Source organism: Aethina tumida, chromosome 4 (genome assembly GCF_024364675.1).
Source record: "Aethina tumida isolate Nest 87 chromosome 4, icAetTumi1.1, whole genome shotgun sequence".
NCBI lineage: Eukaryota > Metazoa > Arthropoda > Insecta > Coleoptera > Nitidulidae > Aethina > Aethina tumida.
This window is the reverse complement of record NC_065438.1, coordinates 17,443,293-17,464,879: the sequence shown is the minus strand read 5'-3', so window position 1 is coordinate 17,464,879 and position 21,587 is coordinate 17,443,293. Positions and strand designations below refer to the sequence as shown.

Here is a 21,587-nt window from a genome sequence, read left to right as displayed (position 1 = left end):
TAATTACTCGAATTTGATTCGGTCATTAGATAAATTGAACATTAGGTCATGAGGTAATTTGATCATTAGGTCAATAATTTTGTCACGATGATATTTCATTAAGTAGTTTGGTCATTATGTAATGTAGTTATTAGGAAAATTAGTCATTTGGTCATGAGGTTATTTGGTCATTTGTGAAATGATTTCATCACGTGCACAAACCCACCAATTATCATATTTGAAAATTAAGTATATATAATGAAGTTTTACATTTTTAGTGAGTTTTTTTGTATTTTAGCAACGTACGTTTTTAGTGATTTTTTGGAAATTTAGCAACTTTTTACATTTTTAGTAATTTTTTGCATTTTTTAATTACTTTTTACTTTTGATCATAAGGTAATTAGGAAACTTTGTCAAAAGGAAATTTAGTCATTAGGTAAATTGGTCATTAGCTAATTTGATAGTCAATTATTTTATATACTTCAAATTTTACATCTTCAGAAACTTTGACTTTTTTGATACTTGGAAGGTAAATTCAATTATAGTTTCCATTTGAAACAAATAAGTTTAAGAATATATTTACAGATTTATTTATTTTTACAGATACCTTAATAACATTTTTGTCAATATCATAATTTATTTGAAATTTACTTGAAATATCGTTATATCTTAATTGTTAGATATTTAATATACAACCAATTATTTATTTTTAGAAAACTTGACTTTTTTAATATTTTAAAGATATAGTTCAACCATAATTTCTATTTGAAATAGAAAAGTTGCACTTAATATGATAAAATTTTATGGGGATATATTTAGGTAAATTTCTTATACTAGTAAAAATGTCATATTTGATAACTTTAACATAGTCACTTATGAAAAATATTATTTTTAATATATTTTGCAGTTGAGAATATTAAATATCTTGAAATTTATTTGAAATTCATTATATATTCGTCATGAGGTAAATTGGTCATTAGGTCATGAGATAAATTGGTCATTAAATCATGAGGTAATTAGGAAATTTTGTCACGAGGAAATTTAGTCATTAGGTAAATTAACCATTAGGTCATGAGGTATTTGGTCATTAGATAATTTGATAGTAGGATTTTCTGATATTAAATTCAATTGTAGTTTTCATTTGAAACAAAAAAGTTACTTCTAATATTTTAAAATTCTATAGAATATATTTAAGTAAATTTCTTATGCCTTTTTACAGATTTTTTATTTTTACAAATACCTTAACAATATTTTTATCATAACTAAAATACAGTGACTTATGAAAAATGTTTCATATTTCACTGTTACATGTCAATCACTACATAAAATTCCAAGAAATACTTCGACAAGTAGATATCGTTCTAGAATGGTTATTGAAGCAATTGAGATCCACAAGCACAGAAATAATTTCATCAGAAAAGAAGAAAGAAACCCTTAAACTTGATAAAATGTGGTCACCCGATCATAGAAACACAAAAATATCTAAGCTGATAAAAACAGAAACTGATCAAAACGAAAATTTTCCTCAAACATCAGTTGTCTAAGTTGTCAGTCAAATGTGAATCAGAGCAGACCTCTGAAGATGCTGCTGGAACGTCAGCCAATAGATATTTAAACAATGCTGCCTTAAGTCCTAATCTCTACAATTAAAATCTTCCCGGCGCATCCGCCACAATTTCAACACTGACACAGCGACCGCGGTAAAACATTTTTCGAATAACCGATGAAATAATGAGGCGGGGACGAGTATTTTTAAAATTCCAATTTTACGATGGCACTTTGATTTAATGGGCAACTTTTAACTCGACATCAATGGCCATATATCCTCATACAGCTAAAAAGCCAATAAACGTACAGTGTAACTACCGTTGCAACATTTTAACTCCCGAACTGAGTGACACACTGCCGCCTATTAACTACATCCTCTGAATTGCTTATTTTAATTCGCCGATTGAGTTGTTATCGGACGCGTTACAACTGATGTTAAAATCGGTGGCCGGTTATCACCTATAAATAGGTATATAAGTCCGTCAGACTCCGAAAAGGGGGGGCGGGCGTTCGATTTTATTGCCCCCGCGATTTAATTACCTTGGGGGATTGAGCTTATTACGATTTTAGGGAGATCGGGATTCGATCTGAAGAGTTTCGGGCTGCTATTATTTGGAGTTGCTCGTTTATGGAGGGCAGTTAAAACTTTCACAAAATCGAGATATTATTGAAAATCGTCGGATCCAATTTAGATATAAAACGTTATTCGCGTGTGTTATTTTAACTGTACACATTTATTATTGTCGTTCCTCGGCTTCACACAGTTTAGTTTATTGGGACAAAAAAATAATAATTGCCACGTAATTGTTCATAATGAGTTTCTAAATGAATTACTCGAGTGTCAAACCCTTTATAATTCCATCGAGTTTTCGTTAAAGTGTTTTTGTCAATAGTTTTCGTCAGCTTTGACTTCCCCAAAGTTCCAATAAGATGCTGAGTGAATTACACCAATTTAACGAAAGTCTGATTGTCTCTTCTAATTAATCAAAGTCAAATTGCCACTTTCCCTTTTAATTATATTTCACTGAGATTTACCTCTATGATATTATTCCGAATTTACCAAATTGTTTTCTTCCACCTTCATTACTTTGGACTAAATGATATTGTTCTCTCAATAAACGATAATAAGTATTATTTAATCATTTTATCTTCATAAACAATGGAATTGTAAAGGAAACTCACATCATTTTACTGTTATAATTTTCAAAATTATGAATCTTATTTATAGAAACTTTGAGTATTAAATTACACAGTATTTATTTACGTTTAGAGCCTTAAGTACTTTGAGACGTACTTTTCAACCACTGAGGATGTAACTCTGAGCTACTTAAACCGAAGCTGATCAAACGTTTTTGTTAAAACAAAATAAATATTTTCGTAGATTATGAAAATGTTTTCCAATGTTCCACTAAGATGTTGAGTCAATCACATCAATTTAGCGAAAGTCTCATTGATTACTCTTATTAATCAAGGTTAAATTGCCACTTTCTCTTTTAATTATATTTCACTGAGATTTGCCTCTATTGTAAATTTACCAAATTGTTTTCCTTCACCTTTATTACTGTAAATTAAATAATATTCTCTCTCTCTATTCGCTGACAAACATTAATAATGAAGCTGACATACATATATCCCATTATTTAATTATTTAAAGCTATTTGTCCTTTATAAACTCTCGTTTGCTGAACAATGGAGTTGTAACAACTTAAAATCATTTTACAGTCTTTAATGTTTGTGCTTTATTTATAAATATTAGTTGTAATATAATTTTCAAGATTATGAAAAATCTTAAAAGCTTATTTAAAATATAAACTTTAAGCATAAAATTACACAGTAATTTATTATGTCTAGAGCCTTAATTTAAGTACTTTGAGTGCCTATTCACTATTCTATACAAATAAAATTATATTCAGACATACAGTTCAGTCTCAGAAGATGTAACTTTGAGTTACTGAAACCGTAGTTAATCATAAGATTTTGTTAAAACAAAATTAATATTTTTATAGACTATGTAAGTGTTTTTGTCTCTTCTTACTTTCCAAACTTCCAATAAGATGCTGAGTCAATTATATCAACTTAACGAAGGTCTGATTGATTCTCCGGATTAATCAAAGTCAAATTACCACTTTCCCTTTTAATTATATTTCACTGAGATTTGTCTCTATGAAATAATTCTGAATTTACAATACTGTTTTCGTCACCTTTATTATTTTAAATTAAATGATATCGTTCTCTCCCTATTCGGTGAGGAAAATTAATAATGAAGCTCACATATTCACATCACCCCATTATTTAATTACTTAAATTTGAACCAGCTATTTGTCCTTAATAAACTCTCGTTTGTTGAACAATGGGATTGTAAATGGAATATAATTTATTTACGAAACATTAAATTTTATTTAAATTAACTTACAATCATTTTACAGTCATTAATGTATATGTGTTATTTATAAATACTAATTGTAATATAATTTTCAAAATTATGAAAAATTGTTAAAGCTTATTTGAACTAGAAACCTTAAGTATAAAACCACTTACGATAGAGCCTTAATTTAAGTACATTGAGACGTACTTTCCAACTTCCGAAGTTGTATGTTTGAGCTGTTGAAACCAACTGATCGTACGATTATGTTAAAACAGAATAAATATTTTTATAGACTATGTAAATGTTTTAGTCTGTTCTACCTTCCAAAGTTCCAATAAGATGCTGAGTGAATTACATCAATTTAACGAATGTCTGCTTGAATCCCCTAATTAATCAAAGTCAAATTGTCACTTTCCTTAATTATATTTCACTGAGGTTTGCCTCTATGAAACAATTTCAAATTTATTAAATTGTTTTCTTTCATCTTCGTTACTTTAAATTAAATGTATCGTTCTCTCTCTCTCCCTATTCGGTGACGAAAATTAATAATGAAGCTCACATACATATTTCTCATTTAATTACCTAAATTTTCACCCGCTATTTGACCTTCATAAAATCTCGTTTGCTGAACAATAGGGTAGTAAATGAAACATAATTTATTTACGAAATATTAATTTTTATTCAACCGCTTCATTCATCACTTTACTCATTAATGTGTATGTGTTTTATATATAAATATTAATTGTAATATAATTTTCAAAATTATGAAAAATTGTAAAAGCTTATTTAAAATAGAAAATTTAAGTGTAAAATCACTTACGTTTTAAGTACTTTGAGTACTTTTTTGCTATGTCATAAAAATAAAATTATATACAGACATACAGTTCAATCTCTGAAGGTGTAACTTTGAACTATGGAAAATTACATTTTCATCAGCTAATTGAACTTCATTAAATCTCCTTTGCTGAACAATGGGGTTGTAAATGAAACATAATTTATTTATACAGTCCAATCTCTGAAGGTGTAACTTTGAGCTATGGAAACCGAAGCTGATCATATGATTTTGTTAAAACAAAGTAAATATTTTTTTAGACCATGTAAGTGTTTTTGTCTGTTCTTAATTTCCAAAGTTGAAATAAGATGCTGAGTCAATTATATGAAGTTAACGAAGGTCTGATTGATTCCTCTGATTAATCAAAGTCAAATTGCCACTTTCCCTTTTTATTATGTTTCTCTGAGATTGGCCTCTATCAAATAATTTCGAATTTTCCAAAATGTTTTCTTTCACCTTTGTTACTGTCAATTATAAGACATCGTTCTCTCTCTATAAGGTGGCGAAAATTAATAATGAAACTCACATGCATATTTCTCATTATTTAATTAGTTATATATTCATCAGTTAATTGAGTTTCATAAAATCTACTTTGATAAACAACGGGATAGTAAATGAAATATAATCTATTTACGAAACATTAAATTTTATTCAACAACTTCATTCAATATTTTACAGTCATTAATATATATGTTGTATATCTATAAATATTAATTGCAATATAATTTTCAAAATTATGAAAAATTGTAAAGATTATTTAAAATAGAAAACTTAAGTGTAAAATCACTTACCTTTGGAGCCTTAATTTAAGCACTTTGAGTAGTTTTTTGCTATGCCATACAAACATAATTATATATAGACATACAGTTCAATTTTTGAAGATGTCAACTTTGAGATGGTGAAACCGAAGCTGATCGTAAGATTTTGTTAAAACAAAATAGATATTTTTGTAGACTACGTTAAGTGTTTTTGTCTGTGGTTACTTTCCTAAGTTTAAATAAGATGCTGTGTCAATTACATCAATTTAACGAAGGTCTGACTGATTCCCCTGATTAATCAAAGTAAAATAGCCACTTTCCCTTTTAATTATATTTCTCTGAGGTTTACCACTTTGAAATAATTTTAAATTTACCAAAATGTTTTTCTCCACCTTTGTTACTTTCAATTAAATGACATCGTTCTTTCTCGAAAATTAATAATGAAACTTACGTGCCAAGTTCCTATTATTTAATTACTTACACATCAGCTAATTGACCTTCACAAAATCTCCTTTGCTCAAAAATGGGGTTGTAAATGAAACATTAATTATTTACGAAACATTAAATTTTATTCAACAACTTACAATCATTTTACAGTCATTAATGTATATGTGTTTTATTTATAAATATTAATTGTAATATAATTTTCAAAATTATGAAAAATTGTAAAAGCTTATTTAAAATAGAAACCTTAAGTATAAAATCACACAGTAATTACTTACGTTTAGAGCCTTAATTTAAGTACTTTGAGTACCTATTCGCTATGCTATACAAATAAAATTATATACAGACGTACGGTTCCACCTCGGGGAGGTGTAGCTTTGAGCTACCAAAACCGAAGTTGATCGTACGATTTTGACAAAGTAAAAAATAAATATAATTGAGTGCGATACTTTAGGAAACAGGTGTAAATTTTACATCTTTGACTTGCCTAAACATTATCTTATTCTAATTTAAAGCGGAAGAGTTCTTCAATATCATAGAGTAATTCTATATTTTTAAAATACATCTACTTTTTGATCATTCTGGCCGGTTCAAACGTGACAATGTTACTGCATCTAAGTTACAGTGCACATTGTATACTTCACAGCACTCGCAATATATATAAAAATAAAAATAATAAAAATACACTTTGATATAAATAGACATTTTTATATTAGCACAGGAAGACGTTGAAACAATCCGACTACAAAATAATCTAACTCTGATATGTCTCCAAATAATAATAATAATAATAATAATAAGAGAAACCACAGGAAATTGGCAGGCGAACACAAAAGGAATGTGGTGGAGGTGGTCCCAAAAATGACATCGAAATTAAATTTATTTGCAATGGAACGTTTCCGATCTCGTTATCTTATCATTTTATTCGTTACACTCGTTGAATATTTTCGACACAGAAACACTATAAAAATTAAATCAGCGGACACGTTGAGTGCAAAACAAAGTCAGTCTTTTTCCATGACGTAAAAACTGATGAGAAATTTCGTTAACTTTGTCTTCAGTGCTCACTATCGATCCAGCGAATGATTCATGTTCCGTTCGTTATCACGTGCTCCTTTTTCGCTATCTCGTCGATGGTCGATATAGAGATTTTCTTGTCGCTGGGGAAGCTGAAGCTCAGCTCGCGGTCGCAGAACAGCGGGCTGTGGTTGTTGTCCAGTATCGACTCGCCCTCCTTGGCCAGCTTGTCTTCGTGGGTGTAGTATTTGGCGGCGTGACGTCGGGAATAGAAGAAGGCACCGACGATGACCAGGCAGGTTAGCACCAGCAAGCAGACGGACATGCCGGCGGCGACGATGCCCACTCTGCCGTCCTCGCCGAGGAAGAAGAAGTTGGCGGAGTTTTCGGAGTTCTCCGAGTCCGAGTAGTAGGTGGAGGCAGTGCACCAGGTTAATTCGTTTCGTTGTATGGTTCCCAGTTTGCGGTTGCGCATGGTGTAGGGGTACTTGCAGGTGATGTCGCTGTAGACGGCGCTCCTGTTCATGTTGTCCAGCATCGGTATGATGTAGCACAGGTCGCACGACCACGGATTCTTGTCCAGCTTCACGTGCTTGATGTTGTCCAGGGCAATGAGCTCCTGCTCCCCCAAGCCTCTGAACTTGTTATTGGATAAGTCCAGAGTCGTCAGGTTGGTGGGCAGCACGTCGCTGAGCAAGGTGAACAAGCGGTTGTTGGACAGGTCCAATAAAGTGAGCGAGTCCGGAAAGACCTTCGTATAAATCTCGGCGATGCCGCAGTCGTGCAGGTAAAGCTCCTTCAGCCTGACACTCATCAACTCCTGCAACGAGTTGAACTTCAGTTTGTTCCCAGTCAGGATCAGCACCTCCAGATTGTCGGCGACGGGAGCCAGGCTGCCGTTCTCCAAAGTCACCAGCCTGTTGTTAGCCAGATCCAGCTCCGTCAGGTTGCTCATCTCGAGGAACGCCCCCGAGGACACCGTCATCATCTCGTTCTTGGCCAGGTTCAGTTTCGATAGCTCCGCCTGATGGACGAACGTCCCGTCCGACAGGGAGCGTATGCGATTGCCGTCCAGCTTCAGCGTTTTTAGGCTCCGCAATCCGGCCAGCTCGTCGCTCGATATCGATTTAATTTCGTTGTCTCCGAGGTCTAGGTGAGTTAAGTGAGACAGTTGCCTGTTCACTTCCGCATCCAGCTTGTACAGGCCGCATCCGCGACATTCTAATACTCGCAGATCCTGCAACAAAAGAGGCAATTTGTCAGGAGCGTTATCAAACACGACAATCTATCTGGCGGATAATGGATTTGAATTGTTTGTTTGTTGTGCATTATTTGGGGGCGTCTCGGCGAATTGATTCTCGAATGGCAATACGATTGTTGCTTTGTATTTAAACAACAATGTAACGAAGCTACGTTAAAAACTGATGATCAATTAGTGCTGCAGGATTATGACTAAATAAAAACGTTTTTCACAGTTAATACAATCAATTCTCATTAGGCAAATTATTCTGACACTTTCATGACCATACAAAACTACATGTTTTTAATTATGGAACTACCAATTTTCAATTAACTAAAATATTCAAATGCACATGCAGAAGTAAAAACCTTTTAAATACATCATCACCATTGATCGTTATGTGTTACCTTTTGAATGTTATTAATTAATTGTTCAAGTTTTGTGAGTAAGAACCAAAATTAAAAAATAAAAATAAAAAAAAAAAATTAACAATTCAATTCACTTATCTGAATATTTTTAAGTTTCAAATAAATGACAAGGGTTCTTACTTAAAAAAATATTCATATTTTTTCTAAATTTATTTAAAAATAAGATAATTTTTTCAATTTCTGACAAAATTTGAAATAAATAATTACTTTATATTTATTATTAAAAATTATATGGTTTTAAATTTCATGAAAATTAAATAGAATTAATTAATTTCTATATTACTTTATTATTAACTTACCTTTTACAAAAGAAGGAAAAGGACGAATTTATATTTATTTATGAAATATTTAAGAGAAGATTTTTATTTTTCTAGTAATTATCTTTCTTTCTATTTAATAATAAAAAACAGATTAAATTTCCGAGATTAAAAAAAATAATTACCTTTTATTTATAGGTAAGATTAAAATATTTATTTATGAAATATTTAAGAAAATATTTAATTTTCTAGTAATTATTCTTCTTTCTATTTACTTTTATATTTTTAAAAAATTTTAAAATTAAAGGGGCTAATTACCTTTTATATTGTTATATTATTCATAAATACTAAAAGGAATGAATTACCTTTTATAATATTCTATTATTATTTTACTTTTTATAGACATAAAAATAAAAAAAATAATTTACTTTTATTTATAACAATTCAATTCACTTATCTGAATATTTTTAATTTTAAAATAAATGACTGTTTTTACTTATAAAATATTCGTATTTTTTCTAAATTTATTTAAAAATAAGATAACTTTTCCAATTCCTGACAAAATTTAAAATAAATATTTACTTTATAATTGTTTTTAAAAAATAATATTTTTACTTTCTATATTATTTTATTATTATCTTACCTTTTACAAAAAAAAAGAAAATGATGAAGAGAATATTTTAATTTTCTAGTAATTACCTAATATTTATTTTCTAGTAATCTTTATTTCTATTTAATTGTATATTTTTAATTATTACATTATTCATAAATAATAAAAGAAATGAATTACCTTTTATAGTATTCTATTATTATTTTACCTTTCAAATAAATGTTTTTATTTATAAAAATTCCTGACAAAATTTAAATTAAATAATTTATTTAAAAAAAATAATATAGTTTTAAATTTTATGAAAATTATATGGAATTAATTACTTTATATATTATTTTATTATTATTTTACCTTTTACAAAAGAAGGAAAATGATGAATTTATATTTATTTATGAAATATTTAAGAGAATATTTTTAATTTTCTAGTAATTATCTTTCTTTTTATTTACTTATAAAAAACAGACTAAATTTTTATAGATTAAAAGAAATGAACATTAAATAAGATAAAAAAGTATATTTTTAAAATTTCTTAAAAATTAAAGAGATTAATTACATTTTATTTTATTATATTACGATAAAATAAAAACGTTATTCAAATTCTCATTACCCAAATTATTCTGACTCTTTCATAGCCAAACAAAACTGCATGTTTTTAATTATGAAACTACCAATTCCCAATTCACTAAAATATACAAATGCACATGCAGAAGTAAAATCCTTTTAAAAACAACATCACCATTGATCGTCCCCACATTAATAAAGTGCCATTTTCCTGCTGCACACACTATAATTGATTATAATGGTCGTTCGACATTAACTTCAGTTTGATACTGTGTTAATTAAATACAAAACAGGTGCATCGCAGATTTCTATCTGCATTATTCGAAACGAGCGTGATATTTCGCCAAAACCAATCTGCAACGTCCAGTAATTACTGGCCAGATTTAATAGCCCCTTTAACTTTGTTACGTGGTATTTGATTAGATAAGTATGTAATTGATAAGGGTAATTAAGAATTTTAGAGATTGTGAATTTCAACATGCAACGTGCATTGTTCAGTTTTCAACTAATTACTGCTTTATTTGCCCTCGTTTATTGTTGGGCACGAAAAATTGGAATAAACCGACAATAATTACCTTAATGTCGAGGAAGGCCTCGGGGTTTAGCTCCCTCAGGTTGTTGCCGCTTAGCTTGAGGACTTTTAAGTGAGGTATGGGGTGGAAGAGGCTGATCACCAAGGTGGACAGCCTGTTTCTTTGCACGCTCAACACCTTGAGGTCCTTAAGGTATTGGAACGAGTTGCTGGGCAAGGAATGGATCCTGTTGTCGTCCAGGTAGAGCTCCTTGAGCTTGTCCAGGCCGCGGAAGTTGTTGGGCAGTGTTTGGGTGATGTTGTTCTCGGACAAATTGAGGACGTCCAACTTCTTCAGGCCGTAGAAGAAGTGCAAGCCCAACTGGGGGATGTTGGATCTGGTGATGTGGATCTCCTCCAGTTTCTTGTAGCTTTGCAGTATGGGGCTCATATGTAGGTCGTTCATGTTGTCTTCGGGGGCCGAGATTTTCAGCACTTCAGTGTCCAGCGCTACGCCGTCCAAGTTGACCGACCCGGTCATCCCGCCCTTGGTGCAGCTCACCAGCTTGCGGCCCTTGGTGTCCAAGGTGCACGTGCATCTGGACGGGCACGAGGCTATCGAGCCAATTTGGGTGGCCAGAGTGGTAATCAGGAGCAGTTTAACGAACATCCTGCAACAAAAAAATGTAAGGATTAGTTAAGGGAACGAAGGGGCATATCAATTAGAACAACGATGGAGCCCTCGGGGAGATAATATTTTTATTAAGTTGTCAGGACATAAAAGATATGGAAATAAGTAAGATGCCGCCCTCATATTGTTTCCATTGTATTCGTGCCTGGAGTACAACGAGACTATTTACACTTTAAGGATTCCTCGCGACAGTGGATAACATGCACCTCCTCATAACGGCCTCGGCGTAAATTCTGCCCCATTGTTAAAAAAATAATGTCCCCCGAGATACAACATAATAACCAGTCCCGGAGTCCCGTTAAGGATCTCTTTATGCAAATTGAATTGCGACATAAAAATACATTCTTGAACCGTTTATCTGCCTCTCAGGATCTTAAGACAAGGTAGCTGTTACCTCCCGATATTTTTCAGCTTAGAAAATGGAACTATGTGTTAGACACAAAAGCCGGATTTAAGACAAAGGAAATTGGAAATTTGATTTGAGCTTACGGAGTCGGATAAATAAATAACATCGGCAATAAAATCCGTGAATTGGGGGTAAGTCGTAAAGGTGTACAACCTAAACCGTTGTATGGAACCATTTAGACCCCATAAATGGTAATTAGATGAAGTCTCAAGTTATAAAATATCTTATCTTGTTTTCATCAGGAGGTAATTTAAAGTTAAATGGCTCCATTATACTTAGGCGTCAGAATAATATTTCACCCTCCCGGTAATATCAGCTAATAACTTTCATTTCCAACAATTTTATCTGGCATAATTTTACGCAAATATGTAAATTTACGCGAGAGGGGGGACGGCAAGACCGGAAAACTTTGCGTTGTTTATGTTATCCGTTGTAAACTACTTTTGAAAGGATGTTGGCGTACGTGGAACTATGGACTAATACAGGAAGAAACCCTTTCATGCAAACGTGCTCGAATTTATAACATGATTAATAAATTTAATGAATGGAGGTTTACTCCGGTCGGTTCAACTTCTTACGAGTTAACTACGTTTAAAGTAAGTTAAAAAAGTTGTTTTGCTAGCGAAGTATTCAGTCAACAAACAAGTTTGCGACGGAAAACTAAACAATATTAGTTAATTGAAACTTTACTGTTTGTTACCTTTTGTAGGTTATTAATTAATTGTTCAAGTTTTGTGAGTAGGAAGCAAAATGATTAATTTACGTTTATTTTTAAATTTTAAAATAAATAATTACTTTATTTTATTATTATCTTACTTTTTACCATAGAAAGGTTTAAAAAAAGTGAATCAAGTGAATGTCTTTTTATTTGTTTAATTTTAAATATCTTTCTTTCTAATAGACATGTTTTTTTTTCTAAATTTTCGAGGTTAAAAGAAATACTTACCTTCTATTTATATATAGGTAAGATTAGATAAGGTAGAAAAAGACAAAACTTAAAATAAATAATTACGTCATATTTAGTTATAAAACAATAAAATTTCTTAAAAATTAAAGGGACTAATTACCTTTTATATCATTTTTTTATAATAATTCAATTCACTTATCTGAATATTTTTCTATTACTTAAAAAAATTTTCATTTTTTTCTAAATTTTTTTAAAAATAAGTTAATTTTTTCAATTCCTGACAAAATTTAAAATAAATAATTACTTTATATTTGTTTTTAAAAAATAAAATATTTTTAAATTTTATAAAATTAAATGGAATTAATTATTTTCTATATTATTTTATTATTTTCTTATCTTTAAATTAAGTAAAATGATAAATTTATATTTATATATAAAATATTTGAGAGAATATTTCTTAATTTTCTAGTAATTATCTTTCTTTTTATTTACTTATAAAAATAGACATTTTTTTTCTAAATTTTCGTGATTAAAAGAAATATTTACCTTCTCTTATATATGGATAACAATTCTTATCTTATCTGAATATTTTTCATTTTCAAATAAATGACTTTTTTCTATTACTAATAAAAATATTCTTTTATTTTTCTAAATTTATTTAAAAATAAGATAATTTTTTCAATTCCTAACAAAAAATAAATAATTACTAATAATATTTCAAGAAATTATTATTTATTATTTTCTTACCTTAAAAAAATGGAAAATGATGAATTTATATTTATTTATAAAGTAGAGAATATTTTTAATTTTCTAGTAATTATTTTTCTCTCTATTTACTTATAAAAAATAAACATGTTTTTTTCCTAAATTTTCGAAATTAAAAGAAATACTTACCTTCTATTTACATATAGGTAAAATTAGATAAGATAACAAAAAGACAAAATTTAAAATAAATAATTACTGTGTATCTTTAAATTTTTTTTTAAATTAAAGGGACTAATTACTAATTACCTTTTATATTATTTATTTATAATAATTCAATTCACATATCTGAATATTTTTCAATTTCAAATAAATGACTTATTTTCTATTAATTATAAAAATATTAATTTTTTCCTAATTTATTTAAAAGTAAGATAATTTTTTCTATTCCTGAGAAAATTTAAAAGAAATAATTACTTTTTATTTGTTTTTAAAAATTAATATATTTTTAAATTTCATGAAAATTAAATGGAATTAATTACTTTCTATATTATTTTATTATTATCTCACCATTTACAAGAGTAGAAAAATGATGATTTATATTTATTTATGAAATATTTAAGAGAATATTTTATATTTTCTTCTTTCTTTCTATATACTTATAAAAACAGGCACGTTTTTTCCAAATTTTCTAGATTAAAAGAAATACTTACCTTTTATTTATATATAGGTAAGATTAAATAATATAAAAAGACAAAATTAAAAATAAATAATTTTTATATTTATTTATAAAAAGCTGTATATTTTAGTTTTATTTTTTTTTTTTAATTAAAGGGAGTAATTACCTTTAATATTATTTATTCTATTATTAACTTACCTCTTGGAAAAGTAAAAAGAGAATGATAAATTTATTTTTATTTATAAAACAGATAATTGAAAATTCTCCAGTACATTCTATTTACTCATAAAAACAGGCATGTTTTTCTATATTTTCGAGATTATTTGAAAGGGATACTTACTTATGTACCTTATTAATTTTTTTTAAATAAAGTAAACTAATTACATTTTATTTATTATTCTATATAGAAAGAAATTAATGTATTTATTTTTATTAATAAAAGAGAGAAGTGAATATTTTTAATTATATTTTTATTTTTTTTTTTATTAAACTGTGTATGTTATTTTAAAGCTTTTTAAAACCCTTAATATTAAGCTTTTTACATTTGTTTAAAAATATTTTGGATTGACGTCGTTATTTTAAAGCTAAACGTTAAAAAAGTCAATTACTTTTTCCGTCAGCTGACATTATTATTCCGTTACGTTCAAAAAATGCAAACTCTCCTCGTTTACAACTTAATTCGATAACCACCGGAGACCCATATCGTAACCGGTCGGCAAATGCAGCCGAAACTGAACATTCGGTTTGCAGACGACGAAAATTAAAGAAGAAAAAATAAAAAAAAAGAAACCGTAGGCAAAACGTTCGGGCATAAGTCGGGCCCATTCCCATTCGGCGCATTTGCCCGCCGAAAGTACTAAGTACACACATTCGACATTAGCGTGGCTCTAAACTGCTGTAAAAACTAACCACCGGGAAAAGTCTAGTAAATTTTTATGCAAAAGCGGAACGAGCGGAAAGGCAGCGCCTGATTTACATCCCTGCATATGCATGCGGATGCGAGATTCGATTGTTTTCAAAACCGGGGAGGGAATGCCATCTAGAACTCGGCAAAGTATATATGTGTATATGGCTCGTAATGTATGTATGAGATAAACAAATATGTTCAGACGCAAATTGCTTTGATTTGCCCGCCGCATTCGTCCTTTGCGTCGTTCATTTGTTGCGTTTTCCTGACGTTCAACGGTTTATTTAATATGGGGAAATATGTTTTAACTCTATTTAATAATAAACTTTGCCCAGCATAAGCAAGCTCTTTTTATTTTTACATAAATATTATCTACTTCGAGTATCATTTTTAAAATTCACAACAAAAAAATTTTAATTTCTATAAATAAATACAAGGAAATTATTTTTTAATAGTGTCAAAAATTATAAAAAATACATTTATTTGTTTTATGAATAAAAACAAATTCATCATTTTATAAATAATTAAAACATATTTCTTTTAAATATTGTCGAAAATTTAGAAAAATTAAAAATATTCACTTATCTGTTTTATATATATTATAAAAATAAACTCCTCATATTCTTTCTACTTCTCTAAAAGGTAAGAAAATAATAGAAAAATATAAATAATTTACATGAAATTTAAAAATATCCTACTTTTTATAAATAATTATAATTATATAATAATATAATTATTTTATTTATATTTTAAATTTTGTCGAAAATTTAAAATCTTATCTAAAAATAAATAAAAGGTAAGTATTTCTCTAATCTCAAAAATTTAGAAAAACAAATTTTTTTAATATGCAAACTGTCACAAAGATATTTATAGTTAATAATTAAAAATATTCACTTATTTGTAAAGTAAGATAATAATAGAAAAGTATAAGAGGTAATTAACTCAATTTAATTTTCATGAAATTTAAAAATATAATACTTTTTATAAATAAATATAATGTAACTACTTATTTTAAATTTTGTCGTGAATTGAAAATCTTATCTACAAATAAAAAGAAGGTAAATAATTTCAAAAATTTAGAAAAACATGTGAGCTTTTTATAAGTAAATGATAATTAAAAATATTCACTTATTTGTTTTATAAATAAAAATAAATTCATCATTTTCTTTTTACTTCTCTGAAAAGTAAGATAATAATAGAAATGTATAAGAGGTAATTAACTCAATTTAATTTTCATGAAATTTAAAAATATAATACTTTTTATAAATAAATATAATGTAACTACTTATTTTAAATTTTGTCGTGAATTGAAAATCTTATCTACAAATAAAAAGATGGTAAATAATTTCAAAAATTTAGAAAAACATGTGAACTTTTTATAAGTAAACAAAGTTATTTTAATTGATAATTAAAATTATTCACTTATCTGTTTTATAAATAAAAATGAATTTTTCATTTTCTTTCTATTTCCCTAAAAAGTAAGATAATAATATAAAAATTAATTAACTCCATTTAATGTTCATGAAATTTAAAAATATATTGGTTTTTACAAATATATATATATATATATATATATATATATATATATATATATATATATATAAAGTATCTATTTGTTTTAAATTTATCGAGAATTGAAAATCTTTCCTACAAATAAATAGAAGGTGAGTATTTCTTATAAATAATATCAGAAATTTAGAAAAGTTTGTCTATTTTTTATAAGTAAATAGAAACAAAGATATTTATTTACTTGATAATTAAAAATATTCACTCATTTGTTTCTACTTCTCCAAAAGGTAAGTTAATAATAGAATATTATAAAAGATAATCAGTTGCATTTAATTTTTAAGAAATTTAGAAATATTATATTATTACTTATTTTAAATTTGACAGAATTAAATATAAAATACTAAAAGATAAGTATTTCTTTCAATTAATTTGCAAAAAGCAGAAAATAGACAATTACTAGAAAATTAAAAATATTCTCTTAAATATTTCTTTTAATAATAAAATAATATAAAAAATAATTAATTTCTTTTAATTTTCATGAAATATTTTTTAGAAACAAATATAAAGTAATATTTTATTTTAACTCTTGTCAGGTATGGAAAAAATAAGTAATTTAACATAATTAATTGATTATTTTAATATTAATTAATTTAGAAAATATATGAATGTTTTTATAAGTAATAAATAAGAAAGTCATATACTTGAAAATTAAAAATATTCATTTATCTATTTTCTTTAAAAGGTAAGATAATAGAATACTGTAAAAGGTAATTAATTCCTTTTAACTTTAAAGTTTTTTTAAGGAATTAATAGAAATAATCTTAAAATAAAAAAAAACAGATATCTCAATTAAAATTAAAATTATTTAAAAGAAATACTTACCTAATCATCCTTCTAGAAAAGTAAAAGAAAAATGAAAGAATTTTATATCTGAAGAAAGTAAAATATTTTTTAAGATATAAGATAAGATATTTAATAAGTAAGTAGAAAGAAACAAGTTTTCCTAAAAATATTCTATAAAATAATTAATTTTTTTAATTGAAAATTGAACAATATATAATTTTTTTCTTGAATTAAATAATATGTTTATTTTTATTAATAAAAGGTAAGTATAACTCAAAAATTCTTGAAAGTTCACGAAATTAAAATTCTCTATATATTTATTTATTTTTGTCAATATGTAAAATTTGTTTATTATTATTATTTTTTAGAAAATATAATAACTTATCATTTTTTCTAACTTTAAAAACATACATATTTAAACGAATTGCTCCAAAACAAGCAAATCCAAATCGATTTCCTTTCCCCATCCCAACGATTTTTTTAATCATCACCATTTTTTTAATTACGTGCAAACATTTATACAGTGATACCGGCAAAATTTCGAGGAAGGTAATCACGTTAACACGACCAAAATATCGGAATCCACTCAAAGAAATTATTAAAGAAGACCAGGCCCAACAATTTTTCCTAATATATTTCCACACCGCGGCCAATTATATTACACAGGTGGTCGACCCCCGTCCGCGGGGTTGCGCAAGTTAATTTTTAATTTGCCGAAAGCGCCTTTGATGTCGAAGGTAAACGCTTCAAAACGTTAACACTTAGATAATTCCCCGGACCGTCTAAATTGCCCCGACCGATTTCTTAAACGGGTTAATTAACGGCAGATCAAAGCCCGGGGGAGGCGAAAAACAGTGGACCTCGACAGATTTCGATGTTAATTGAAAGCAAATAACGTTACAAAAAAAATGCAGCTGTAGCCACAATTTAATCGCGGCATGTGATCAAATTTAAAAAGATACAAATCTACGTCCGTCGGCCGTGGGCAAAAGCGCAGCTAAACAAACCGGCAGGATTAAACATGCTCCTTTTAAATCGGCGACCGTATCTGGCACGCGTCATCTGCACGTTCAAAATTAAACAATCTTCCAACATGTAAATGCATTGTGCTGCTGCGTAAACATATTTAATGCCAACTTATGTACGTATCCCATTATCCGGTTTAATTAACCCGCTAGGTGAATATTTGCGGTGCCTTTGTACTCGATACTTGGTGATTGATACCATATAAATATGATGTATCGGATGCCAGGTATTGGTCGGCGTATTTGGGTCGTAAACTGATCATATCTGGTCTTGTTACACCGTGTGCAACAATTAAACATCGCTTATTGTCCGGTGAGTCCGTACACAAACAACAGTTAACAGGTACGAATTAAGACCTACTTTAAACAATGGTCGTGTGGTGTTTACGGGGGACACCATCAAGTGTCAATTGATTGATCAATCCGGTCATTTTAGTGTTATTGATGGGCCGGATCAACCCCTCAATTAAAACAAAAATATCGGTTGGCTGTCAGCGGGCTTTATTGGACGATTAATGGATTCAAATAAGTAAATAATTACCGCCCCCCACACCGGTACGGGTGGATTACACCTCCGGTGAAAAATTCGGTCCTATCACCGACGACGTCACGGCGACAGGACGTGTCCGATGGTTGGCAACATTAATCAACGGTTTAGTAATGATATATGATAGCAGCGAGATAAACGCGGAAGCCGTTTTGATTCCGGGCAAAGACGACGAAGTTTTGCGGGTTCGCCAACTTCACTTGCAGCCAATATCGGTGTTGGTTGAGGCCGATTAAAGGACTGTGCCGCCTAGTGGGGATGTCAATCAAACGCTGTTTAACTTTGTAAGCCGCGTATATTAAGTTTGCACGGCAACTTCTTGAAGAATAACGCCGACGAGCTTCTGGCTTGGAGATGGGATAAAAGGTTTTAAGGGGTGCGTTGCCTGTATTGAATTAAGTGGCTGTTTCAGGCTGGGATCTGTCTGGATCGTTAACGGGGATTTAAGAGGTTATTTCCATTTCGGACACCTTTTTCTCAGTTAAAAAAAGTACATTGGGTCAGCATGAGCATTTTTGACCTTGAAAACTATAGAGTGACATGAGGTGACACCTCATATTATGAAGTGGAACCCACAGAAATTTAGGCAAACTGTCTAAGTGTTTATTCGTTCTGGCTATAAAAACTTTAAATAGAATGTTGGAGGTATTGTGTGGAGAAGTCGATATAAGACCAGGGTCTATCTAGAAAAATTATTTAAAGGATTATTTCTGTTTCGAATATCTTAAATATCTTTTTCAACATCTGTTGACAAGACTTTACTGATTGTGCATGGACATATTTGAAGTCAAATATCACACTTCCATATACTATTTTCAAAATAGTTAAAGGAAAAATAAAACCTTCGAATATGATGTAATTTAAGGCAACCACAACAAGCTGCAGACATTCCATACATTTTTGATAAACCGTCTATCTATTATATGTGAGATACTCATCCTGGGCATAAAAGTTTTAAAGAGAATATTGGTGATATTGGGTGAAGAAGTCAATATAAGCCCAGGATCTATCTAGAAAAAATGTTTAAAGGATTATTTTTGTTTCGAATATCTTAAATATCTTTTTCAACACCTATTGATAAGATGTTACTGTTTGTGCATGGACACATTTGAAGTCAAATATCACACTTCCATCTACTATTTTCTAAATAGTTAAAGGAGAAATAAAACCTTCGAGTATGTTGTGATTTAAGGCAACCACAACAAGCTGCAGCCATTCCATATAATTTTGATAAACCGTCTAACTATTATATGTGAGATACTCGTCCTAGACATAAAAGTTTTAAAGAGAATATTGGTGATATTGAGTGAAGCAGTCAATATAAGTCCAGGATCTATCTAGAAAAATTATTTAAAGGATTATTTCTGTTTCTAATATCTTAAATATCTTTTTCAACATATGTTGACAAGACTTTACTGAATGTGCATGGACACATTTGAAGTCAAATATTACACTTTCATATACTATTTTCTAAATATTTAAAGGAGAAATAAAACCTTCGAATATGATGTAATTTAAGGCAACCACAACAAGCTGCAGCCATTCCATATAATTTTGATAAACCGTCTAACTATTATATGTGAGATACTCGTCCTAGACATAAAAGTTTTAAAGAGAATATTGGTGATATTGAGTGAAGAAGTCAATATAAGCCCAGGATCTATCTAGAAAAATTATTTAAAGGATTATTTCTGTTTCGAATATCTTAAGTATCTTTTTCAACACCTATTGATAAGATGTTACTGTTTGTGCATGGACACATTTGACGTTGAATGCCACACTTCTATCTACTATTTTCTAAATAGTTAAAGGAGAAATAAAACCTTCGAATATGATGTGATTTAAGGCAACCACAACAAGCTGCAGCCATTCCATACAATTTTGATAAACCGTCTAACTATTATATGTGAGATACTCATCATGGACATAAAAGTTTTAAAGAGAATATTGGTGATATTGAGTGAAGAAGTCAATATAAGCCCAGGATCTATCTAGAAAAATTATTTAAAGGATTATTTCTGTTTCGAATATCTTAAGTATCTTTTTCAACACCTATTGATAAGATGTTACTGTTTGTGCATGGACACATTTGACGTTGAATGCCACACTTCTATCTACTATTTTCTAAATAGTTAAAAGAGAAATAAAACCTTCGAATATGATGTGATTTAAGGCAACCACAACAAGCTGCAGCCATTCCATATAATTTTGATAAACCCTCTAACTATTATATGTGAGATACTCGTCCTAGACATAAAAGTTTTAAAGAGAATATTGGTGATATTGAGTGAAGCAGTCAATATAAGTCCAGGATCTATCTAGAAAAATTATTTAAAGGATTATTTCTGTTTCTAATATCTTAAATATCTTTTTCAACATCTGTTGACAAGACTTTACTGAATGTGCATGGACACATTTGAAGTCAAATATTACACTTTCATATACTATTTTCTAAATATTTAAAGGAGAAATAAAACCTTCGAATATGATGTAATTTAAGGCAACCACAACAAGCTGCAGCCATTCCATATAATTTTGATAAACCGTCTAACTATTATATGTGAGATACTCGTCCTAGACATAAAAGTTTTAAAGAGAATATTGGTGATATTGAGTGAAGAAGTCAATATAAGCCCAGGATCTATCTAGAAAAATTATTTAAAGGATTATTTCTGTTTCGAATATCTTAAGTATCTTTTTCAACATCTATTGATAAGATGTTACTGTTTGTGCATGGACACATTTGACGTTGAATGCCACACTTCTATCTACTATTTTGTAAATAGTTGAAGGAGAAATAAAACCGTCGAATATGATGTGA

At 29.1% G+C, this 21,587-nt stretch overlaps 1 protein-coding gene across 2 annotated transcripts in view; it reads right to left on the bottom strand.

Annotated features, from left to right (window-relative positions):
* Positions 1-6,035: 6,035 nt before the first annotated feature.
* The window catches only part of LOC109601972 (leucine-rich repeats and immunoglobulin-like domains protein 1), a 121,925-nt gene continuing 106,373 nt past the window's right edge, over positions 6,036-21,587 (bottom strand). For both annotated transcript variants that reach the window (XM_049966451.1, XM_049966450.1), the window contains 2 exons: positions 10,615-11,221; positions 6,036-8,180 (listed from right to left, as the gene is read on the bottom strand). In XM_049966451.1, the coding sequence (XP_049822408.1) occupies positions 7,014-8,180; positions 10,615-11,220 (1,773 nt within the window). In that variant the 5' untranslated portion in view covers position 11,221 and the 3' untranslated portion in view covers positions 6,036-7,013. The remainder of the gene's footprint in view (positions 8,181-10,614; positions 11,222-21,587) is intronic.